The sequence below is a fragment of the Monodon monoceros genome, unplaced genomic scaffold (genome assembly GCF_005190385.1).
Source record: "Monodon monoceros isolate NGI ecotype Baffin Bay Population unplaced genomic scaffold, NGI_Narwhal_1 Super_Scaffold_4, whole genome shotgun sequence".
NCBI lineage: Eukaryota > Metazoa > Chordata > Mammalia > Artiodactyla > Monodontidae > Monodon > Monodon monoceros.
The window spans coordinates 63,201,942-63,228,004 of NW_021703781.1; the positions used below are offsets into that span (position 1 = coordinate 63,201,942).

At 43.2% G+C, this 26,063-nt stretch overlaps 1 protein-coding gene across 1 annotated transcript in view; it reads left to right on the plus strand.

Moving 5' to 3' along the window:
• The first annotated feature begins 633 nt into the window (after positions 1-633).
• The window catches only part of RBM20 (RNA binding motif protein 20), a 207,401-nt gene continuing 181,971 nt past the window's right edge, over positions 634-26,063 (plus strand). The window contains exons 1-3 of the mRNA XM_029244821.1: positions 634-774; positions 1,487-1,747; positions 1,918-2,081. Of these exons, the coding sequence (XP_029100654.1) occupies positions 634-774; positions 1,487-1,747; positions 1,918-2,081 (566 nt within the window). The remainder of the gene's footprint in view (positions 775-1,486; positions 1,748-1,917; positions 2,082-26,063) is intronic.

Sequence of the window (26,063 nt, forward strand, 5' to 3'; positions counted from 1 at the left end):
TGATATTTTAATGTAAGCATATGGAAAGTTTTAGTTTCTGGGACAGTTGCAATGTTAATTTCAGATAATTTCCCTCAACCAAGGAGGTAGGGGAGCAGTGGAAGGTGGAGTTTTATGGAAACCATAGTCAGGACTTCAGTGATAGAAACTAAAGATGATGAACTAACCACTCCCAGAGCCTGAGAAGACTCTTTTTGGGATGGCCTCTTACTAGCCATATATAGTTGGAAAAATCAACCTGACTTGCCTCATTTGTGAAATGAATAAACAATCAGCACCTCTTTACCTGGGTTTTCTGGTGAGATTCAATTTTGCGAATTGTGATTACTTTTATGAATACAAGGAACTGATGTACCATTTTATCTGTAGGTGAAGGAGGGAGAGAGAGAGACAGAAGAAGGGTGAGAGTGGACAGGGCATTTTATGTATAGGAGAGAGAGAGGGAGGGAGCGGGAAAGATCAAAGTAGGATGACAGCAGTCAAGGGAGGCTTACCTTCCTGAAACTGGCAGGGAAGTTGACAGAAACTCACAGTCTAGGGAGAGAAGAAAGCATCTTTCAGGGAATTCAATTAGTTGCCGGTCCCAAGAGAACCCATCTCCAGAATTTTCCTTCACGTGGCTGCGGGAGGAGGATGGGTTGGCTTGAGACCTTCAGCAAACTTCTTTCCAGGCCGTGGGGCACCCTGACGCGCGCTCTGGCTTCCAACGCACCCAAGGGACGCCTTTCGCTCCTGCCCGTGTCAGGATTTAAAAAGCCGTGTGCCCGACAGAGGGTAAGGATCTCCAGAGTAACCACTCTCCGAGGTCTTTGCCCAGCTTCTAGATGTTTCTGCGGCACCAGGTGCCTCCCCAGACCTCTACCCGTGCTCCAGGACATCACATTGCACTTTGCGGGGTGACTCCTCCGCGCAGGATGCCTGTGTCCACAACTGTGAACTGGTGTGTGCAGGTGAAGTGGCGCACACTGGCTCCCCAGCAACCAACAGAGCTTCAGAAGCGGTGATCTTGGGGGTGCGATGTCACCGAACTCCTTTACATTCCTACTGAGATCTGGGCAATAAATAACAAGAACAAAACATATATGTGGTTTTGTCTTTGCGCTCGCGGGATCGTGGCAGGTCCTTTAGAGAAGTGAGGAAATAAATGAAGAGAAATCACGGCGGCCTCGCCGGCTGTTTCTGGGGACCCCTGAAATCAGCAGCTGGAATGGCCAGTTTGGAGAGCCCTCGGGTCCGGTCATCTAAGACCTGGGGTTACCAGTCTCACCGACCTGCGGGAATTCCGGGCTTTTCCCCCGCGGGGTCGGGCCCCTCAGCCACCAGTGGCGCTGGCCCGGCTCCAGTCGCGGGAAGGTGCCAAGCCCCGCGCACTTTGCGCTGGCGAAGAGCGCAGACGCCCGGGGCGCGCTCGGTCCGCCCCGCTTGGCAGGAGCGCGCGAAGCCGCGCGCGCAGTCCCGGGGGATAGCCCGGAGGCCGCCCCGCTAGCGGGAAAGGCGAGAACTCGGCGTCCGGCGGCGGACTGGCGTGCGTCTCGCCGCCTCACGCGGTTGCACTGAGCTGCGGGGCGCCGGACCGGGGACCCAGAGGGCGCGCGGCGGCGGGAGGCGGGCGGCGGGCAGAGCTCCCCCGACCACCCGGGCGCCCAGGGGCTCCTGCTGGCTGGGAGACGCCCCCGGCCCCTACCTCTGTTTGGCCCGGCCGGGCGAGCGGGACCGGCGGGAGGAGGAGGAGGAGGAGGAGGAGGAGGTGGGGCCGCCGGGACTGCCTCCTCCCCGCCCCTCGCGTCTCCTCCCCGCGCCACCGGGAAGGACAAGGGGACTGGGCACGGGGACCCCGGTCAGTGAGCGCCCGCGCCCCGGGGCCGCCCCTCGCGCGCGCTCTCCCGCCGCGAGCCCGGGCCGGTCTCGTTTCGCAAGGTGCTGGCCGCAGCCATGAGCCAGGACGCCGAGCCCAGCGGCCCCGAGCAACCGGACAGAGATGCCCGCAGCGTGCCCGGTGCCCCGGCGCCCCCAGGCCCGAGAGGGATGCAGCCGCCGCCACCGCCTCCACCCCAAGCCGGCCTAACCCAGATCATCCAAAAGTAAGAGGAGGAAAGGGGGAGCGGGGACCCGGGTGCGCTTGGGGGACAAGCCCCGGGCGCCCCCTTTTGTGGCTTCCTCTCTCCCCTTCCCGCTAAACTTCTCTCGGCCGCCTTGCGTTTGAAGTTTTCTTGCCCCCCCTCTCGGCAGAGTCGGTGTCATTCTGGCTGTTTGTGAGTTTGGGGAGAGGGAAGCCAAGCTATTTGGGGAAAATAATTTTGTTCTTCCTCATCCCCTGTCTCTTCTCTTCGGGGACGTTACCGGCTATTTTGAACTAAATTAACTCAAACTGGGGGGAAATGGCCCAGGGACTATATTTCATCTTTCTAGTCCCAAGAGGCCGCTGGAACGTATGGAGAGCCGTGCGTGTGTGCGCGCTCGTGCTGGAGGGCGTGTAAGTAAAACGCCGCGCGAAGAAACCACCCTAATGGTGCCCATGAAGTCAAACAGTGATGTTGGGTGAAAAGGGTGGTGAGGGTTTGTAGACAACGTATTTTTGCTTTATCCTGCAAGAAGTGTTTACACTTTCCAAGAAGGCCCTTGCGAAGAGTTTCTAGCCGCGGAACCGTTTTCCATTAACGTTACCATCTTGTGAATCGGAGGAAACTGTGCGACTTGGGTTGCGAGTTTTCCGGGCCGGCCGTCCCAATGCGTCGAGTAGATTGGGGGTGGTCAGTAGGCTCTCAGAAGCTCTTTCAGTCCATTTGGGAGACATAAAAAGTAAAACGGTGAGGCTTCGTTCATTCTTTCGAGTTTGACAGTTTAAGGCCTAGAATGTTGGTTTGTTTGAAGGATCTTTATTCTCCGAAAAGTTTCCCTCAGCTTGTAATGAAGTCCTCAAAACTAGTGTGGTTAGTGTTGGAAGGTCTGAATGATGAGTGTTTGGGTGAAACTGGGGAAAATTAAAGAAATACACACAAGCACAGCAAAATCAATTCTATGGAACCGAGCAGGGGTTTTTCGGCACTGCTTTGAGTTACGTAAACTTATTAAAATATAATAAGAGAAATAACCAGTGATGGGGCATAAATGGAAGTAAATATTGTTTTTAAGACTGACTTATGTAATAGAAGAGTGAAAATTTAAGTTTGACATCAAAGAACGCTGGTATCGTATTTCAGAACAAAATGGTTCCCTTTTTTTTGACTGGTAGAATATTAAAAGCTCCATTTATGACATCTTTTTGCTTTAGTTTGATTTTATATAACTTTCAACTACTAACAAGTAGCTAACTATTTGAAACAAAATATTTTATATTGTTATTCTGTTCCCTTTGTTTTGCAAATTTCAGCTAAGATTTACTAAATATGATGGACAGTTTAAGTACATCATTGCTTAAAATTTCTCTTTAGTCCTTAACATAAATATAAACTAACAGAGAAAAAAATGTTTAAAACCTGCGGTTTATTTAGTAAAAGAGAAAAAAAATCTAATTGACTGATTATTAACTGGGAAACATCTCATGTACTTCTTACTGGCCAGTGTCTTGTGGCTTGAAGCTGGGGTGCACATTGAGTTTGCTTTGGTATTGTAGTCACCCTGCATTTTCCTATCATTTACTTTTAATTAGGAAAAAACTAAGAATTTTATGTTCATAGAAAAATCTTTGTAGAGTGGTGACTGATTTTGAAATGTTGCCAGGTTGAAAATAAAGCCCGTTTTTGTGGGAGATGGATCATTTCAAGTGTATTTCAGTTACCTCATGTAATAAATAATTTACCCTGTAAATTCACCCCCATTTTGAAAATTCCACCCCTGGAATATTTTACTTTAGTAGATAAGCCTGAGCTCTTCAAAGATGGCCCCTTCGGCTAGCAGTCCAGGATAGAGACCTCAAAGAGGTGCCTGATGGCTCTGCCTTGTTTTGCATTGGTGACAGATCAGTGTTCAGGCACCAGGTCCAAGGCTGGTGAATGTGCTCATGGGATTTGATGTTTGTGCATTTATGTTTATTTCTTTTTTTTTAACATCTTTATTGCAGTATAATTGCTTTACATTGTTGTGTTAGTTTCTGCTGTATAACAAAGTGAATCAGCTATACATATACTTGTATCCCCATATCCCCCCCTCTTGTGTCTCCCTCCCACCCTCCCTATCCCACCCTTTTAGGTGGTCACAAAGCACTGTGCTGATCTCTCTGTGCTATGCAGCTGTTTCTTACTAGCTATCTATTTTACATTTGGTAGTGTATATATGTCAGTGCCACTCTCTCACTTTGTACCAGTTTACCCTTCCCCCTCCCCGTGTCCTTGTGCTTATATTTCAAAGTCTTTATTTATAAGGATGATTTGGGGTTTGCACTCCCCTCAGTATCCACTGAAATTCCATGGGAAGCAGACATAACATGGCAAACGCCTTGCAGGTCCATCTTTAATGGGCTGAAACTTGAGCAGGTTATTTTGAAACTGCATAATTTAATCTGAGCAACCATTTTTATGTAGTTATGAGGAGCTGTTTGTATCAGCCATCTTTGAGAAAATGTAGCCAGGAGATTGCCCTCAGCTGCAAAATGAGTTGTCCTCCTCTTGATTTGAGAATTGTGTGAGCTAGAGCTTTGGGTGAAATTCTCCTCTAGTGGGTGGCATGTTAAATACATTGTATTGGGGAACCTGCACTTTTTCTAGTTATTTGAGTAAGGTTATAATGTAATTCATAAGAGGAGAAGTTTTGTGTTTTTTAAATTAATTTTTTTTGACTGCATTGGGTCTTTGTTGCTGCGCGTGGCTTTCTCTAGTTGTGGCGACTGGGGGCTACCCTTCGTTACTGGGGGCTTCTCTTGTTGTGGAGCACGGGCTCTAGGCCCACAGGCTTCAGTAGTTGTGGCTCGTGGGCTCTAGAGAGCAGGCTCAGTAGTTGTGGTGCACAGATTTAGTTGCTCTGTGGCATGTGGGATCTTCCTGGATGAGTGCTCACACCTGTGTCCCCTGCATTGGCAGGCAATTCTTTTTTTTTTTTTTTAATTAATTAATTTATTTTTGGCTGCATTAGGTTTTCATTGCTGCAGGCGGGCTTTCTTTAGTTGCGTCGAGCAGGGGCTACTCTTCGTTGCACTGCGTGGGCTTCTTATTGCGGTGGCTTCTCTTATTGCGGAGCTGGGCTCTAGGCACGTGGGCTCAGTAGTTGTGGCCTGCAGGCTCTAGAGAACAGGCTCAGTAGTTGTGGCACATGGGCTTAGTTGCTCCACGGCATGTGGGATCTTCCCGGACCAAGGTTCGAGCCCGTGTCCCCTGCATTGGCAGGCAATTTTTAACCACTGTGCCACCAGGGAAGCCCAAGTGGAGAAGTTTTGAACGCTTTCAGAATGGTGAAGATATCAATATTCTTCATGTTACATAGCGTTTAAGGATTACAAGAATTTTTTCACTTTTTTAAAAAATAAATTTATTTATTTATTTATGGCTGTGTTGGGTCTTCATTGCTGCGCGTGGGCTTTCTCTATTTGTGGCGAGCAGGGGCTACCCTTTCTTGTGGTGCGTGGGCTTCTTACTGCAGTGGCTTCTCCTGTTGCAGAGCACAGTCTCTAGGCGGGTGGGCTTCAGTAGTTGTGGCATGTGGGCTTCAGTAGTTGTGGCTTGCGGGCTCTAGAGCACAGGCTAAATAGTTGTGGCTCACGGGCTCAGTTGCTCCGCGGCATGTGGGATCTTCCCAGACCAGGGCTCGAACGCGTGTCGCCTGCATCGGCAGGTGGATTCTTAACCACTGCGCCACCAGGGAAGTCCCTTTTTCACTTCTTAATGTCTCTATTTACTGATCTTCATTAATCACAGTTTTCATTTTAGGTAAAGTCATGATCATAATAGTCATGATCATAATAAAAACAGAATCCTATTCACCTATGTTATATTTGGTCTTAAGAGAATGAGGTGTGACAGTGAACAATGTGACTGACTTTGGTGTTTGTCTTATGGAACCCAGTCTCAGTATTTACGAAGATTGTGCCAAAAGTTAACTACTGTGGAGTTCCTTTGGCCTGTTCAGGTATATTTAGTTTTCTCATTGTTGCATTGTTAGCTTCAGTCAAGCATGGTCCATGACCTCTCTGCTCTTGTTAACCTCTGACTCCAGGCCAATATTTGCATTACCTATGAAGATTATCAGCCATGTTAGACACATATAACTAATATCTTGTAAGATCTTTGTTTTAAACGTGCATTCTCTAAGATGGCCAATGTGGAGACATTATTGGATAAAATGTGAAGCATTATGTAAGCCATTTGGGCAACAACTAATATAAATAACACCTTAAGAAGAGATCTGGGATGAGTTTAGGAAATCAGAATAACTTGAAAGCTTAAAAAAAACTTCATATAAGCAGAAGTAAGACATTGATGTTGTTGGTGAACATTTTACAAGGATTTATCTCCTCAAATATTCACAATATTTTATTTCCAAAAGTATTTTAATTTTAATCAAACCTAATTCTTGATTTATAACAAGTTATTTATTAACCATGATGAACATCAGAAATTACAATTTTAGGTTGTAAGTTCTAAAACTCTCTTCAGAATGAAAACAGAGCCATTAGTTCTGTGTGCTGTGTTGAATTCATTTGTCGGATGCAGTTAGAAAGTGTGGTACTAATCATGGTGAAAATTAACCAAACAAGCACACACATCTATGAGGTGAGCACACAGGTGATTTTCCTAAATTATTTGATTTGCCGTGAAATACTCCTGGCTAATGCTTGATATCAGGTTGCATATTTAATTTGCATATAGATGACTTATTTTTTCCTTTACAGATTATTTTGGTATGAAATGAATAAAAATCAATTATGAAAATAGAAAAAGTTTTGGTTTAGCATTTGATAGCGTCACCTGCATGTGTTTGTGACTTATGAAGATATAAATCCACCTTTGACTGCTGAAGTTTATAGTCTTCTGCATCGCGTTAGGACACTGGCCAGCTGTGTTTTCAGAGCAAAGTGCTCCATAATTCAGTCTCGAAAATGTTGCAAGTAGTCACTCTGATCGCAGATAATTCTACAGACATTTTGCATTTGGAAGGATCTCCATGTAACTCTTAGAGAGTGATACACAGGCAAGTTGTGTGTGATGTCCACCCACTGTGATGGGCATGCTGACAATTACATCCAGAATTGGAGAGGAAATAAGAATTTGCCAAAAAGGGACATTATCTCAACTCATAGTTGGTCCTTTTCTGGAAGAAGGATGGAATTTCTAACATCAGTGCCACTTTCTAACATTAGTTTGAGTCCGTTTTTAGGGGAAACAGGGATACACTTTTAGAAGGAATTTTGAAAATTTTAAACACCATCTTAAACTGCACTAAGACAAGCATTCAGCAGGAGAAAACATCTGAGAAGATTAAGCGTTTACCCAAAACAGGGAAGGAGAGAGGGTGGGTTCTTTTCTTAGCATTCTGAAAAGTTTCTTTGCTTCATTAGAAAGCCTATTAAGGGTTTTTGTTTTTTTTTAAAGAAATTTTGCTTGAGGGTTTGTTGTGATAAGTATTTTTAGATAGTAAGTGTAGCCATCCAGTTATGAGTTTTTCTCAAATTGCCAAAGAGATCAGTATTATGAAATGTAGTACATTATTCCCATTAGTCACAGTAAATGACTGTACCTGTGGTGTATGAAGAGCAGTTCTAATGCCACTGCTGCAGGAGAAAAAAAAGAAGTCAAATTTTGTTACCCATTTTATTCTTCTATCCACTTATTCTTTTGTTACCGGTTTAGCAGTTTATCAAATTAATAATTTAAAAAGCCCATATCTGTCAGTTGGAATGTGGACTCTGATCTGTTAAGATCTTTTTGCCTATGCATGTAAGTCACCTGGGGGGAAAAATAACCCCACCAGGATTGACTCACAGTGAAATGATCCCCCATCATCCAGTTTCTCTCTCTCTCTCTCTCTGATTTATTTTTCTTGCGGCGGTAGTTTCTTTCTTTCTTTCTTTCTTTTTTTTTTGGCTGCGTTGGGCTTTCGTTGCTGCACACAGGCTTTCTCTAGTTGCGGCGAGCGGGGGCTACCCTTCAATGCGTTGCGCTGGCTTCTCATTGTGTTGGCTTCTCTTTGTTGCAGAGCACGGGCTCTAGGCACGCGGGCTTCAGTAGTTCTGACATGCAGGCTCAGTAGTTGTAGCTCACAGGCTCTAGAGCACAGGCTCAGTAGTTGTGGCGCACGAGCTTAGTTGCTCCGTGGCATGTGGGATCTTCCCGGACCAGGGCTTGAACCCGTGTCCCCTGCATTGGCAGGCGGATTTTTTTTTTTTTTTAGAATTAAGAATTTGAAGATATGTGGATTTTTTTTTAGAAGATGTTGGGGGGTAGGAGTTTATTAATTAATTTATTTTTGCTGTGTTGCGTCTTCGTTTCTGTGCGAGGGCTTTCTCTAGTTGTGGCAAGTGGGGGCCACTCTTCATCGCGATGCGCGGGCCTCTCACTATCGCGGCCTCTCTTGTTGCGGAGCACAGGCTCCAGACGCGCAGGCTCACTAGTTGTGGCTCGCGGGCCTAGTTGCTCCGCGGCATGTGGGATCCTCCCAGACCAGGGCTCGAACCCGTGTCCCCTGCATTAGCAGGCAGATTCTCAACCACTGCGCCACCAGGCAAGCCCACCAGGCAGATTCTTAACCACTGCGCCACCAGGGAAGTCCCGGCTGTAGGTTCTTGACGCCAACTAAACTAATATTTCTTCCCTGCCCACAACAGCTAGTCCTCAAGTAAACAAACCAGTATAGCTCAATTCAAAGCTTTGATAAACAAGGGTCTACAAAATGTTAGGAACTGAGATTTAACCAAGGGATAGAATTAAAACAGACTGAACTAAACTTGGAAAGCAAGAATGGAAGAAGCTCGAGATAGTGGAGTTAAAACCCCAAAGACAAATTCAGAGGTAGGGCTCCCCCTCCCTTCATCCTCCTTGGTCCCCCTGTTAGGCAAAACCTTGAAGGGGTCTCCTGTGCCACAAAAATCCCACTTAATCTGATTTTTTATTTCCTGCCACAGTAATTATTTTGCTTGGGATGGTCTAGCTGATACAATTTCGTGTATTTTAACAGGGAAGGTTGCTGTAGATCCACAGCTGCTGTAAGTGACATGGTAGCTGTGTTTAGAATAGCATGTTGAAAAGTTTTGCAGAAAGTAAAGTGGTCCTTATTCCAGAATCGGGGCAAAAGACCGTACTTAGTGGCTTGTAGAAAGGAGCACATGGCAATTCCCTTTCTGGTTAATGAACCTGGCTGGGTCTTGGTGATGTGTGTGTTGTTATGGAAGCTCATATTTCTTGTTCCCACCGGTGAGAAGACTGGGAAATCCTGACTTTAATTGAGAAGGCACATTTTTCCATCAGGAATGTGAATTTGGTTTCCAGCCGCCACCAAGGGGGTATTGGCGGTGGGCTGGTATTTTGCCTGGCTCAACGGTGGTCACTGTTTAAATTCCACCCAACTAAGGTTTCAGTCTTCGACATTTACAAGACAGCAAGTTTGGGGTATTTTGGATTTAATGCGTATGTCTATCTAATAGGATAAAGTCTTTACAGTGGCAGAAGTTACAGCCAAGTTAATTCATCCTCCCCTTTCCTACAATTCCTGCTGGATTTTATAAGATAAATAAGTCCCCTGATGGTTTACAAGGCAACTTTTCCAACTCGCTGGCAGCAGCTCTGTCAGGGGAATGGTACATATTGATGTGAATGTACTTTATGAGCAAAAACGGAGCTGTTAAGCAAGTTGTATGAGGATGTGGTAATAACTTGTAGCTCAGTTTGCCAAATAAATCTTTCCATGTGTTCAGAAACAAAAGGCCTGGGGTCGTGCCTGTGTTTGGGGGTGGTTTTCACCTCATGAAGATAGTTTTCATGCCACTTTTCCCTTCTTTTATGTGGGTATTTGCTTCAGGGATGCACCAGGGCCATTTGCTACTGCCCTTTCTTTGCACCTGCTTTCTCTCCATCACAGTAATGACCCACCAGTTCTCAGTTGCCGCTTCCACTCTGGTCCGAACCTAGAAACCTCCATTCACAGCTGTCTGAACATCTTAAATGCTTTGCAGTTGTGCAGCTTGTCTATAGACGGTCTTCCAGATATGTTTTTGGTTCTTATTGGACCTGCCCTTAAACCTGACCTCCAGTGTCATGATGCTGAAAGAGTAGACAAGGTAATATATATTTTAAAGATGTATTCGTTTCACGAAGTTACTTCTTTTGCTTTATTTTGAATTCATTATTGAATAGAATGATAGGTAGGATCTTCACAGTGTTGTCAAGTGTAAAATGAGCGTCTTTGTAAATTAATTATTGGGTTTCTGACAAAGAGGGTCAGAGAGGAAAAGGAAACCCTGGATTGGGAGTAGGTGATCTGGACAAGCCAATTAACCTTCCTAATCCTGCTTCTCCAGGGATTGGAAATGATCGGTGTCAGTACCTTCCAAGAATAAAATTATGTGAATCCCCAGGAATATTGCTGAGTGATTATCACTGTAGAATGCCTCCCCTCGCCTCCTAGACATCTGATGGAGAATGAATTACATTTTAATCAAGGGTAGAGGTACATGTCTGTGAGATTGATCACTCACAGAAACAACAATAACCACAAAAAGAGAATTAAAAGCTTCCTCCAACACTTGCAAAGTATATTTGGATCAGTGACATAATTTTAAGATGGAAAAGCAGCCCTAATGTCAGGGAAAAGGAGGGCGTTTCATACTGTTTTCTAATTTTTACAAACTTTAAAAAACAAAAACAATTATTTTAGAATGTTAATTATTCTGGAATCTTAAAGTGAATAGTTGAGTTTGCAAAAAGAGTACTGTTCTCAATTCGGAGACAGATCCAGTAATTTTCACGTGTCTATATTTGATTGTATTAAACACAGGCAGGTAGGAGTCTGTTTGGTGACGTTATTATTTTTAGAGACAGAAAACATAAGCATAGGCTGACAGATGTTTCTAAGAGCCTACCAGCTGCCCCAAGTAGGACTCGGTAAACGATGCTGTGTGTTCAGTTACCACAGCGTGGGCTGCACCCAGAGCTCACGGCCAAAAAACACTTTGCAAAGAGATCACGGTTATCCAAAAGCTGGACCTCAGGTTTCCGTGTGGCCTCCTTGAATCGACGAGACCAAATATTGTTTCCAGAGCCTTCTAAAGACCGGGTCTCCTCGGGCCCCTACGTCCTCCTGGGCTGGCAGGGGTGTTGATAGTCTGGAGTTATGGAGAACCTTTATTTGATACTTGAAAAGAGATTTTTTTACTTTCTATATGAAAAGGGAGAGGGGTTGTGTGATTAAATCTTGATTTAGAGACTTTACATAATGAGGATGAACATAAGATATTTATTGCAGCATTGTCTAGAAGAGCAGAAAATTAGAAACCACCCAGATGTTTCTCACTGAGAAAATAAATCATGTGCATGTATAATATCATGTACCATTCAGCCATTAGAATGGTGCCATTATTCTATATTTATTAATATGGAATATAAACCATATAATATTAACTAAAAAAAATTACAAGCAGCATGTATACAGGGATCTCATGTTTTTTAAAAAACGTGTATGAGCATGTGCCAGTGCCTGCAAGCCTGGAAAAGCATCTAAAGAATAAATATAAAGACAGTAACAGTGGTGCTAACTCTAGGTGGCGTAATTATAGTGGTTTGTCTTTTTTTCCCGTTTTTTAAAATAATTAATTAATTAACTTAATTTTTTGGCTGCGTTGGGTCTTCGTTGCTGCACGTGGGCTATTTCTAGTTGGGGTGAGCGGGGGCTACTCTTCGTTGAGGTATGCAGGCTTCTCATTGTGGTAGCTTCTCTTGTTGCAGAGCACGGGCTCTAGGCACGCAGGCTTCAGTAGTTGTGGCTTGCGGGCTCAATAGTTGTGGCTCGTGGGCTCTAGAGCGCAGGCTTAGTAGTCGTGGCTCACAGGCCCAGTTGCTCTGCGGCATGTGGGATCTTCCCAGACCCGGGCTCGAACCCATGTCCCGCGCATTGGCAGGCGGATTCTTAACCACTGCGCCAACAGGGAAGCCCACTGCCTGCATTATTAAAAACAAAAATAGGAATAGACTGTTCACGTTGGCATTGCACATTGTCTTTAAGACTGAATGAGCCATTAGCATCTTAGATTTTAGACCTGGGAGGCATCTGAAAGCTGCTTTATCCCAGCCCTCCTGTTTTTCTAGGTAAGGCAAGTGAGCATGGGAGAAGTCAAGAGAATTGTTTGAGGTCACACAGCAAGGTAATGGGCAGGCTGGGATAAGCATCCTCATATTTCCGTCTATTGCGTTTTCTGCTATTTGCCCTTTTTTCTGCCTGGAAATGGGAGAGAGAGAAATGGAGAACATTCATAAACTGACCTTTTATCTGCCGGCCCTAGTCTGCTCAGCCTCCGAAAGAGAATTTTGAAAAGCATCTTTGGGTATGTTATCTCCTCCCATATCTCCCCCCAAAGGTCTTTCTGCACGTGGGGGTAGACTGGGTCTCTCTGGGGCATCTCATGCTCTGTTCCATCCTTCCAAACAGAAGCAGAGCATCACATATTTTTCTCCTGAGCATTTGAAAGTAAATTGCATCACCATAATTCTGTTATCATATCTAAGAAAATTAGTCTTACTTAAATGAGTTTTCTAATAAACACTTGATTTTTAACTTTGTCTCATATAGCGATTTTTAAACCCCCCTGGTTCAAGTTCACAGTGCACTTGTTTGTTTATGATGTCTCTTTTAATGTAGCAAGTGTACCTGCTCTTTTCTACTCTTCGTGACCAAAGATTCCATGCTAGTTGTCTTGTAGAATGAACCATGATCTGGATGTGTCTGTTGTTTCCTCATGACCAGATTCAGGTGAAGCACTTTGGCAAGGATCCACATACAACGGGTAATGTGTGTTCCGCTAAGTTTGATCCCTTGGTTAACGTGGTCATCGCCAGATCTCTCTATCACTACGGGACATTTTTCTCTTTGTGATTAGTAAGTTGTCTTTGGGAGTGATACCGTGAGACCCTCTGAATATCCTGTTTCCGAACTAACTTTCAGCTAGTGGTGTTATCTTTTTTTTTTAGGTTTTTTTTTTTTTTAATAATTAATTAATTTATTTATTTTTGGCTGTGTTGGGTCTTCGTTTCTGTGCAAGGGCTTTCTCTAGTTGCGGCAAGCGGGGGCCACTCTTCATCGCGGTGCGTGGGCCTCTCACTATCGCGGCCTCTCTTGTTGCGGAGCACGGGCTCCAGACGCGCAGGCTCAGTAGTTGTGGCTCACGGGCCTAGTTGCTCCGTGGCATGTGGGATCTTCCCAGACCAGGGCTCGAACCTGTGTCCCCTGCATTGGCAGGCAGATTCTCAACCACTGCGCCGCCAGGGAAGCCCGGTGTTATCTTTTAATTTGACCACATTTTAAAAAAAACTCCTCAATGAAATATGTGGAACTGGAGCAATAACTACATATCACTTTAGAATGGATTAGTTTGTATATGTAGGTTAAATCAGACAGCCTTGCAAATATGTTTGCATTGTACCAGCCCGTAGATATGATTTGCATCCTCTGGTTTTTTTCTCATCTTGACTTGATAGGAACTTAATTGATGGGCCTGCCACTTTCCATTTAACCCTTCCAGCAGACATTCTATCCCGGGCTGCAGTACTTTTTAATGTCCATACAAAGTGAATATATAAATCTGTTTTAATGCTGAAGGCAGTGAATGGGCAGTATGTAATTTTTGCTAGCTTGCACAATTTTGGGGGCATCCTCAAAGCTCTGTTGACTCTTTGCAGAAACCTTTTATCCCCCTTTTCGAAATCACTACGTGAAGGTGATTTTAAAAATGACTGATGACTTGCCCTGGAACCTAAACTGGATGAGTCCTTGAGCTGCTCTGTGACTACCAGTTTATTCATGTTTTTCAGATTTAAATTACACAGCTATTTTTGCCTTTTCCAGATTGGTACTCTTATTTTCATGCACAAAATATGTATGGGTGGGGGAAGTGGTGTGGAGTAATGAAAAGAATCAGGAGCAGGCATGCTGTATGTTCTACATTCAGCTTTGCCACCACTAACCCTGGTAATAATAACATGAATAACAACTAACATTCATTGAGTGATTCCTGTGTGTCAGCTACTAGTCTAAGCACTTTATATATGTATAATCCATTTAATCATTTAATCCAACAATAATCCTGTGAGGCTAGTGCTGTTATTCTCCCCATTTTACAGATGAAGAAATCAAGTCACAAGCTTAAAAGGACTCAACAAAGCTAAGAAAAATAGTATTTATGAAAGAACTGGTGGGGTGGGGCTGGGATGGGAGGATGTTATATAATACAGGTGATCATGTCATCTCTATGTAAATATCTACATCCTCAAAATAATTTATAGAAAACATATTATTTGCAAAGAAAATATTATGGAAAAAACTGCTGAAATAAATGTGAAACTAGGCCAAATTTAATTTGAGACAAACTAAGCAGTCCAATTAAAAAAACCCCTTTTCCGTTTTTTATAGCTTTAAGTATTCCTTTTTGGTTTTGAAATCCACATCCCAGTTTAAATTCCATGAGCAAATCTGACTCTGGCGTCTTATTCTGCTTGTTATACATGTCAGGCAAGATCTGAATTTGATGCTTACGGAGAGTATATAAACACTAATCACTCAGCGTGTGCTAAAATGATAACATATGATCGTTTGATTTGCAAAGTGAGCCTCTGCCAGACCATTTTTGAACCAATTCAAAAAACCAGGATTCAGCAATGATTAAAGGGTCCTAGGCTCCTATTAATAGCAAAAAGAATTTCTGACTTGAAACATGGCCACATTAAGCTCGCTTAGTCTCCACCAGACATACTCTTGAATGCTTTTAGCAGACATTGTTACAGGTGTTCTTTTGCTTTAAGAAACTGTTGAATGTAAAAAGCAGACTTAATAGAATCAATAAATCAGGGAAAGACTGTTTGCTTTTGACCTTCAAAAGGGGTTATAGCAAAGATCCTTTAAACAGTGAGTTCCGCAGTATATTTAGAAATTTAATAAGTCTAAGAATTTAGACGTCCAGTGATAATTTTTAAAACATTTTTTGGTCTTTTTTTTTTTCAATTTTACAGAGGTATAATGGAAGTACACTAAGCTGTACATGTGTAAAGCATCAATCAAACAATAGAGATAGTAAGAGTTTCTTCATGCCTTTTATAATTTATCCTTCTCTCTTTGCCTTAAGCCCCTTCCTCTCAAGCTACTAGTGACCTGCTTTCTAGCGCTATAGATGAGTTTGCGTTTTCTAGAATTTCATACAAATGGAATCACAGTATGTACTCCTTTTGTTGCCTGGCTCTTTCACTCAGCATAATGATTTCTGGGGAAATAGTATTTTTAAAAACTGTGATAAAATACGTGTAACATTAACCATTTTAACTATTTTAAAGTGTAATTTAGTGGTTTTAAGTACATTCACAATGTTGTTTAACAGCTACTACTATTTAGTTCCAGAACATTTGCATCACCCCGAAGGGAAGCCCTGTCTCCATTAAGCAATTATTCCCCATTCCCTCCTCTCCCAGGCCTTTGGTAACCACTAATCTGCTTTTTACTGTCTCTATGGACTTGCCTATTCTAGACAGTTCATATAAATGGAATCATACAATATGTGGCCTTTTGTATTCAGGCTTTCTTTCACTTAGCATAATGTTTTCAAGGTTCATCCATGTTGTAATATGTATCAGTACTTCATTCCTTTTTATTGCTGAGTAAAATTCCATTTTATGGATAGACAGTGTTTTGTTTTTCCATCCATCAGTTGATGGATTTCAGCTGTTTCCACCTTTTGACTGTTGTGAGTAATGCTGCTATGAATTTTGTGTGCAAGTGTTTGCTTGAACATCTGTTTCCAATTCTTTTGGGTATGTATCTTGAAGTGGAGTTGCTGAGTCATATGGTAATTCTGTGTTTAATTTATTGAGGAACTTCCAAACTCTTTTCCAAGTGGCTGCACAATTTTACATTCCCACCAGCAGTGAATGAGGGTTCCAGTTTCTCCACAACCCTGCCAACACTTGTTATTTTCCGTTATTTTTTTTAAACCATGGCCATCCTAGTGGGTATGAAGTAGTATCTCATGGTGGTTTTGATTTGCATTTCCCTAATGACTAATGATGTTGAGCATCTTTTCATGTGCTTGTTGTATTTATATCTTCTTTAGAGAAATGTCGATTCAAGTCCTTTGTCTCTTTTTAAATTGAGATGTTTATCTTTTTGATGTGAAATTGTGTGTCCTTTATAAATTCTGGATACAAGACCCTTATCAGATAGATGATTTGCAAGTACTTTCTCCCATTCTGTGGGTTTTCTTTCTGCATACGATTTTAAGGTTCGTCTGTTCTTTTGCGTATATCAAAAGTTTGGTATTTTTTTTGCTTTTATTTTTTTTATTGCTGAGTGGTATTCTATTTTACGGATATGTCATAAATTGTTTATCCACTCACCTGTTGATGGACATTTAGGATGTTTCTAATTTTTTGGCTATTACAAATAAAGCGATATGAATATTCCTTTGCAAGTTTTAAAGTGGACATGTCTTTTAGATTTCTTGGGTAAACATCTAGGCCAATGATAATTTAACCTTTTGGGAGCACAGATGTTATACATAAGAATCATTTTTTTTTTTTTGGTTGAAAACACCTTTGAATTTTTATGACTGTGTCTTTGAATGGAACTTATTAATATGAGCCTTCAAGGCTTTTAAAGAACACACACTTTATCATCTAAGTTTTCAGTGTCAGTTACTCATTAGCTTATTTTCCTTCTATTGGTGACTCTTCCTTCAATAATTTTTCATTTGACAAATAATTATTACCCTGGAAATTGGGGTACAAGATGAATAAGAAAACAAAACTTCAAGCTGAAAGGCACCCTAGAGATCCTCTAATTCAGTGATCTTGTTTTGTAGAAAAGGAAGCCAGGTTCAGAAGGAAGACCAGATTTACCAAAGACCACTCAGCTGCCAGAGAAGTTAAGTGAGCAGAGAAAACATACATGCCTGTGAGGGTAACTTAAAGTCTCCTAGTGACGAGGGGTCTACAGATGCAACAGTGCAGGGGGTGAGTGGACAGCACTGCTTTCCTGCCATGCTGTACGGTTCACAAGGCACTGTTAATCCTCCAACAACCCTGTGAAGTAGGTAGGGATTAAATAAGTACTAGTAGCTCAGGGTCCTCAAGCCAGCGACTGGAGAGCCCAGGCTCAGAGCCAGGCCCTCTGACCCGTTCCAACTTGCGCTGTCCCCTTCCTTCAGAACACCCTACCCACATTTCGTGCCCACTGCCGCTGCCTCAGGCCTCTCAGCTTCTCCCCTGCCTCCAATGGAGCCTGTCCTCAGACTGTTCTTTTCTCCATACCAGCACAGCCTTCGCCTTGTCATCTGCTTACTTAAAGCCCTGCGGTGCCTTCTCATTGCCTGTAGCTCGAGAGTCAGATGCTGAGGAGACCCTTCTGGTCCTGCCCCCACTAGCTCTCCAGTCTGGACTTGCTGTTCTGTCTTGGCTGCCCTCCTGCTTCGTCCACCTGAACCACCTTCCCTGTCCTCAACTTTTGTCTTCATGGATTCTGCTGACTCCCCTCTTCTAGGGAGATTTCCCTGGCCCCAGGCAGGAAGGGGGCGTTGGGTGCCTGTTTCCTATCATGCTCCATGGCCTCCCCGTGCTCACCTCTTGTGGATCTCCTCTAAAGGCCCTGTCACGTCCTTGCAGGCAGGGCCACTGTTGTTCATCTTGGTGTCCTCAGCATCTGGCAGGGTCCCTGACACATAGTTTGTTGAACACCTGAGAGAAGGAGCAAGTTACCTGCAACCTAACTTTTGATCTCAGTGACTTTGTGATGAGAAAATCCACTCATCACAGGAGGGTCTCATGGCTGAGAATTGATGTGAGACCAAAGCTTGGTTTTCTCCAACTTACACTTTCTTTGGGTTGCCAGTCTGAAAGGGCTAGAGAGACACAACTAGTCTGCCTTTGTGTTTGGAGAGGTGGGATAAGTGGTGGTGGTGGTGTGTGTGGGAGCCACAAACTCAGGCAGCAAGAAGCCCAAGCTCTGGTCTGGGCTCCACCTTCAAGGCACACATGAGCCGAGGTGCAGGGTTTCTGAGAGAGTGTGGGCTTCTTACAGGACGCGGGGTTGAGTGTAACAGTCAGTGACATGACACAGGGACAGGGATATAGGAAGGACACGCTGAATACATGTTTGTCATAGCGTAACCTGGCTTTCTGTCTCACTTGGCCATCTCCAGCCAGGGGCGTAATTGTGCCCTTAAAGGTACAGGCAGTTTCCAGGCTGAATTTCTTCTGTGAGATTCAGTTCAAATAGGGGTGGACATGACCACCTGGAACACCCCTTAAGCCCCATGGCATCAAAGTTTTCAACAACAGAAATTCTTATGACAAAAAAGGTTTTTAAGCCCTAAGTGAACACTCTACTTATTTCAAGCAATTTCTAGAACAACACAACTCAAGACAACTGCAGCATTTGGATACTTTATTATTACCTTGACATTGTGATAACAACAGTTTAATTGTGGCAATGGTAATGACAGTTGACCTGTGGCAGCTGCAAAAAGGAGTTGCCCAGAAAATAAGTTATGTGCCACGATTTGCCACTGAGATCCACTCTGACCAACCTATTTAAATTGCATCCTGCATCTTCCAGTCCAAACTCCCTTACTTTGTTCTGTTTTTTCCATAGCACTTGCTATCTTCAAACAATCATTTACTTATTTTACTTATTTATTATGTTTTTATTGTCTATTACATTTCCTCCCATCCTGCCTATGCTGGGGAGTTTTATCTAGTGATTTACACCCCCAGCCCCCAAGAACAATACCTGGTTGCTAGAAGCAGTTCATCAAATATTTGTTGAATGACTAGATGAAATGCCAAGCTTAGTCATTGACACATGGTGGCATCTGTTTCCTGTCTGAGCCCACCTAAGATGTGAACTCTGTGGGCTGCAGGATCTGAGTTCTGTGATTCAGGAAACTGAAATGAAGGTGCAAGAAGTTAGAAGATCCTAACCTCTGCTCCTGTGTGGTTCTTGGAAGTAAAAGAAGGTGCAGAACGTGGGCTGCTCCCCCTGCACCTGCATCATGACTTGGTGCTCTTATCATGGCTTGGCTCCAGCAGTGGCCAGTCCCATTGGACTCTCTTTGGCAGAGATCAGAGCTGTGCGCTTGGTGGAATCTTGATGTTGGACGAAAAGCAGCAGGACTGGGTCTCACTCAGTCCCTTGAAACAGGGGATGTACTCTGTTCCATGTCCAGCAACAGGGGATTAATAAACAAATATGGCTGTATCCTCCCATACTGGGAGGATCATCTCTGTGTGCTGTAACAGAGAAATTCCGAAGATATATCAAGAGAAAAAAGCAGGGTGCAGGAAGTGTGCATAGTTGGCTAGCTTTTGTGTAAGAGAAGGGGAGAATAGGAACATATATAATATTATTATGTAAAACATATGTATATATTATGTATAACATTTATATATTCTTAAATATATAAATATATATTCACATCTTCCTTTGCTGCATAAAAATTACTGGAAGAATAAACAAAAAGAAGACCTGATAAAATGATTACCTCTGAGTGCAGGTGGAGAAGAGGGTTGAGTGGGTAGAGGGTGTGAGAGTGAGACTCTGTCGTAGCAGGTGCTGTAGGGAGGTGGAGGAGGAGGGTCCAGGAAGGACCCGCCCAGATGTCTGAGGAGGTCATCCTGAGCTGATTCTGAGTCTGTGCCTAAGGGCTTGTCAAGTGGATGGGGGAGGGTGGGGTCTAGATGGAGGTGGGAGAAGAGATGCATTTTCAGAGATGAGAAAAAACGTGGTGAACTGGGAGCTTCAGAGTAATTCCACTTGACTGGAGGTCAGAGTGTGTGTTTAACTAATGCGCACGGATATGGGATGGAGTGGCTGAGAATGGCGAGAGCTGAGGATGTAAAAGAAAGGCAGGATGCTGGTGATACAGAACTGTGTTTCTCAAGGTAAGGAGTTTGGATGTTATCTTTTGAGTAGTCATTTGTAAGCAGGGGTCTGATGTAATGCGATTGGTGTTCTGGAAAGATTATATGGGTATTGGAGAAGGGAGGGTAATTGGCAGAGTTGTGTGCATGTGTGCACGTGTGTGTGTGTGTGTGTGTGTGTGTGTGTGTAGGCGTGCCCCTAGAGATGGGGAATGTCAGTTGGGAGGCCCCTGCCCTAGTTGGGCGACAGGTGATGAGGGTCTGAAACATAGAAGCACTGCAGCACAACCGTTAAAGGTAGGTATTGGAGTTGGAATGCCTGGTGTGCATCCTGGCTCCCTACTTGCTTGCTAGCTGTGTGACCTTGAACAAATTACTTGACCTCTCTGCTCTTTCATTTCTTCAGGTGTGAAATGGGGCTGATAGGGCATCCACCTCATAGTGCTATTGTGAGGAGTGAATGAGATAAGCGCCTAATCTCAGACGCTGGGAGGGTACTGTAGGGAAAGGGGCGCTCAGGGGAGATGCTCTTCAGTGGTGTGGGTGCGGATAGGAGCCAGCACCCGCCTGTGGTACCATCGCATTCCTCATCAAATCTGATTTGTTAAAAGGAGGAAAGGGGACTAGGAAAGGAGAGAGCACTGAGAAGCCCCCTGCTCGCCACCCACGAACTTCGAGTTTTCATTTCAGGGAACTACTTGTAGTTCACAAAGACCTAAACTAACCTATGATATTTTCAGTCCAAATATTTAATACTGTGCCTAACTTCTCTGACATAGAAAGAATTATGTGTAAACTGCGTATTTAAGTCAGAAAGGTGAAGGCAGTTCCTTGAGCATGTCATTGCCCTTTCTCAAAAGAAATTTCCTTTGTCCAGAAGGTGGAGAATTGAATTAGATGGGCTTCATTAAAACCCCTTTCAGTGATTTTTAATTAAGGCCCCTGAGATTTCAGAGATTTTAAAATATTAACATCAGCATGTAAAAGTTATCAACTCATGGTGGGTATATAAAAATGGTACCACTTCTAAGGAGGGGAATTTGGCAATCTTTACAAAATTACACGTGCATTTTCTTTTGACCACACAATCCTGTTTATAAGATCTGTCCCCAAAATACACAGGCAAAAATAGGAAAAGACGTATGCAGAAGGCTTTCTGTGGTGGCATTATTTGTAATAGCAGAAGACTGGAAACAACCCAAATGTCCATCAATAGGGAATGGGTTAAGTCAGCTATGGGACATCCATACAGTGGGTTTCTATAGAGCTATAGAAAGGAAGGAGAATGATCTCTGTATCCAGCTACAGCTGTGGGATGATCTCCTGGGTATATTGTTAAGTGTAAAAAGCAGTGTGCAGAAATAATAGATAGCCTGTTACCTTTTATGTGAGAAATACATATATATTTGCTTGTAATTAAAAGAAATGAAAGAGTAGACCAATAAAATAGAGGGAGGGAGGAAATGGATGGATGGATCAGGGATAGAATCTAGACTTTTTAAAATGTATTTTGTTTTATAGATTTGACTTTGGAACCCTATAGATGTTTTCCTTAACTACAAACAAAATTTAATTAAAATAGAAAAAATAACCCCCCCCAAATCAAGATTAAAATGAAATAAATTTATGTGTCAAGTTGGTAGCTTAATCACACAAGGAATTATTCCACACAACTTTAAAACGCAGTAATTTGATTATACATCTCAAGTGGAATATATCTTAGGGGCAAAACAAATTCAAAAAAATCTTAAGCTGTTGTCAGTAATACTGTTAGTAATAATATTGGTATAATTACTATTCGGAATCGATCACTTATATGTGCGTGTGTGTATGTATATAAATATATAGTAATTATGTTAAAATCATCAGAAAGCAATATGTTTAGCATAATAGAAAAGAGATAGCAATTTTATAATCAAAGATGTTGGGCTTCCCTGGTGGCGCAGTGGTTGAGAGTCCGCCTGCCGATGCAGGGGACACGGGTTTATGCCCCAGTCCGGGAAGATCCCACATGCTGCGGAGCAGCTGGGCCCGTGAGCCATGGCCGCTGAGCCTGCGCGTCCGGAGCCTGTGCTCCGCAACGGGAGAGGCCACAACAGTGAGAGGCCCGTGTACTGCAAAAAAAAAAAAAAAAAAAAAAGTTAAGTAAAAACCCTGTAATCTTAAATTTGAATTGAAAATTTTGGTATGAACTCCTGATGTATTTTTCTCTTTAACAAATGAAAAAGTATTTCCTAACTTTGTCTAATGAAAAGCCTAGAAATAAGGACCAATTCAGTAACAATGAGCACTTGTAACATCTGGATTGTGGCCTCTAAATACAATTCCCCACTAAAAGGGACTAAGAATCCTGAGAAAAATGGCTGATTCCAGGTCTGGAACAGGAAATGTACAAAATGAGTTGGCATATCTTGCATCAGAAAGCAAAGAAGCCATCAAAGACCACTTGTGTCATGTCAAAAGGACTTTGGAGACGAGTTGAAGGGCCTCCTGGTGCCCAAATATGGAATAATTTGAGCATTAAAAAGAATAACTATAGTGGATTCACATATATCAAACATGTTCCAAAGTGTAAAATTCATGAGTTAAAAATTCAATGATCTTTCACTGGAGAAGGTTGGGAAACCAACTCATTCTGAACACTGGCCAAGAAAGGGAAAGAATCAAACATTCATTCTGTCCTTTCTTATTGGTTACCTTAGGGTATCCAAACTGTAAATGAGGAAAAGTTCTTTTTTGTAGAAGAATTCTATCTAATAAATGCAGAAGGAATTATAGAATTGGAACATCACTATTTTGTAACCCCTAGTGAAATAATGAATTTAGAGAACATGGTTATTAAATGGCTGCTAAAACATTAGGTGAAGCTGATGGGAAACTTTGTAATGGATGGATCAGGCTGATGACATTTAAACCTACTGATCAATCTTAATGTCACAAAAAAGAAAGACTTCCAGGCATCACGTGCCTACTGATGCAGCAGGAAGTACACGGCACCATCAAAAATAGAACCTGAATCTACGCCACGCTTGAGATCTAACTATCTGTTTATAGGAAATACGGGGGATGGAGGAACATATTAAAACAACACCATGGGGCTTCCCTGGTGGCGCGGTGGTTGAGAGTCCGCCTGCCGATGCAGGGGACACGGGTTCGTGCCCCGGTCCGGGAAGATCCCACATGCCGCGGAGCGGCTAGGCCCGTGAGCCATGGCCGCTGAGCCTGCGCGTCCGGAGCCTGTGCTCCGCAACGGGAGAGGCCACAACAGTGAGAGGCCCGTGTACAGCAAGAAAAAACAAAAAACAAAAAACACCATGGAGGTAAAAATCCACCAATTGGAATTTGGACATTCTTTAGGCCAGGAGACCCGTTTTCTTCAACAAATAAATTACAAGAGTAAGAACTGCAGGTGGTTTTATCTATGGGGCCTATAGTCTTTGGATCTTAGCTGTAACAAACCAACTATTAAAAAACAAACTATGCCCCAGGTCTAGAATACCTAACACATAGTAGGTGTTAATAAATATTTTAAAAATTGCTATACCAGAGAAACACAAGATCTAAAGGTAAAAATTCTAAAGTATCAAAAGCTCCCATGAAAGCTACTGGTTAGGTTTGATTAAATAAAGGCCTTTATTTTTACAGGTTATAGAATTGACTTTGATTTCTACAGTTTTTCATTCTGGCTGGTGCTTGCTATGGGGTGGAAATTAAGTGTAGTATGCACATATGAATAAAGTAGTATGCAAAACAAAAATCACTTAGGACGTTTGAACAGACTGGATATTGATGCTAAAAATTTTTTTATTTATTTATAGTTGTGATAAATATACTGAAATTATGTTAAAATTGAAATGATATTATATTTTAGAGCTAGATACCAAAGTATTTATAGATGAAATGATGTATCTGGAATTGGCTTCAAAATAATAGTGTGGAGAGTGGGAATGGGTAGGGGTACAGAGTAATAAACAAGGCAGACCTAAAGTTAGTAATTGTTGAAGCTGGGTGATGGGTACATGGGACTTCATTATACTGTTTTCTCTACCTTTGTATAGTTAGAAAATTTCCATAATAAAAGTTAAAAAAAAAAAAAAGCTACCAGCTCAGTCATTTGGCCGATTCTGATTTCGGCTGCTCCTGAATTTAATTTGGGGCTGTGGAGTATACCCTTGTTGAAGTCACTTGGCTGGCAAGGAGAAGGGCTGGGATGCAAACTCACACCTGTCTGGCCACAAAGCTCAAATCAAGGTCTCTCCATTTTTCCCTGTATGTTATGACCGTCTATGGCTCAGGCTATCGTGGCATTGTTTAGATCGAGGGTTTATAGGATTTTACAAGTGGCCAAAATATAAACGTGGAAAACTGGGGGCGAAAGAAAAATAAGAACAAAAATCAGAACCAAAACATTAGAGCTGTCTTCCTTTGAGGGAGGGAAATTTACCCAAGTGAAAGGCAAGAAGTTTGAGAAAGACTGCATACCTTCCACCTTGACTTTGTTGGGCCTTTCCTGTTGCACGCCCCTGGGTTTTGGATTGAGAGAGACCTGGTTAAAGCATGGCCCATCCCTTACTAACTGTGTGACCTTACTGTTCTGTACCTCGGTTTCTTCAACCAATCTCATCTGGTTGTTGGGAGGATTATGTGAGTTTATAAGCCCTCAACTGTTTACTCAGACAAGAAAGCAGAAGAGCAATTCACTGAGATCCTAAGAATCCCTAAGCTGGGCTGGGGATTGTGTGTTTGGAAGTGCCTTGTGACCTGGATGCACACACACACCCTAGCCCTAGCACTTTCTCCAGGACCTGGGGCAGCCTTGCCCAAGTTTGGAATTACCAGTTAGCCTGGGTGAGGAGGCTCAGTGCTCTAGGGGTGGTAATTTTCCCACGTGGCCACATTTTATTTTGTCACGCGGCTTGATAGCCAATGCAGCTGGAGAGGATCCTTCTTCTGTGGGTCTATGGAAAGGTCCAGCTGGATAGCCAGAGGCCAGTTTTAACTTCGTCATCTTTGAGATTGGAAGGAAAAGGTGAAATTGCTTGTCCTTTCTGAAGGAAGCATCACATTTTCTCTGCCTTCTACCCTGTGCACCTCCTACAATCACAACCTGTCCCCCTTGCCTCACTAAATCTCATAACACACCGGGCTCCATCCTGGCAATGAGGATCTTTTCAGGAGCCCTTTAAAAGAGTTCCTGGCGAATACTCTTGGTTGAGGCACTTGGTCCCCTGTGAAGTGTCCAGAAACCATACCTTGTGGTCTTTGATCGAGTGTGGCTCTGATCCCTGAGTGTCGGGCTCACTTTCCCCCGCTGCATGTGACCTGCCCCCTTGCTGGGGGCTTGGGCGTGAGGGAGCTGCTGGCCTGGGGAAGCTCAGCCAGAGGGAGCCCTGATTTACGAACTGTCCAGATTTAACTGAGGCTACAGCACTTTTATTAATAGAACATGCTGTATTTCCTTTTTATAAAAACATGAAGAACGCTGCCCTCAGGAAAATGCCTGGTGACTTTCTGTCTTTAGGGCATGTTCATCACCAGGCTAAAATTAAAAGTGAAGTCAGGTCCTCCTTGAGCCTATTTTTAACCAAGTTTAGCATATGAATGTGAACGTGAAGTCTTTCTTTAGATCTCCCTTAACTCAATTACTTACTTATGCCAAGCATCCCGCCTGGAATTTCTGAGCTGTGGCTGGGTCTACCTACAGGGGGAGGCCCAAAGGGAAATTAGGGGCACCTTGCTGATCCCCAGCTATCTGAGTTTGCCTGTCTTTGCCCATCCCAACTCCACAGAAAGTTATTAGGGAAGGTCAAGGCGGAGCTAGTCATTATACTGAAAAAAATAAAACAAAGGGAAAACCCCACCAGCCAACCTATGGCTATTCTGTGATGCTTAGCTATCACGTAGCCCCTGATTGGTACATATTTTTCTAGGGGCCCCAATTTAGAAGCAGCCACTTGGGTGGAAGGGGAGACATGGGATTTCAGGGGAGACTTTGTCATTCAAGCAGAAAGTGTGATGGGCCCCAGCATACCG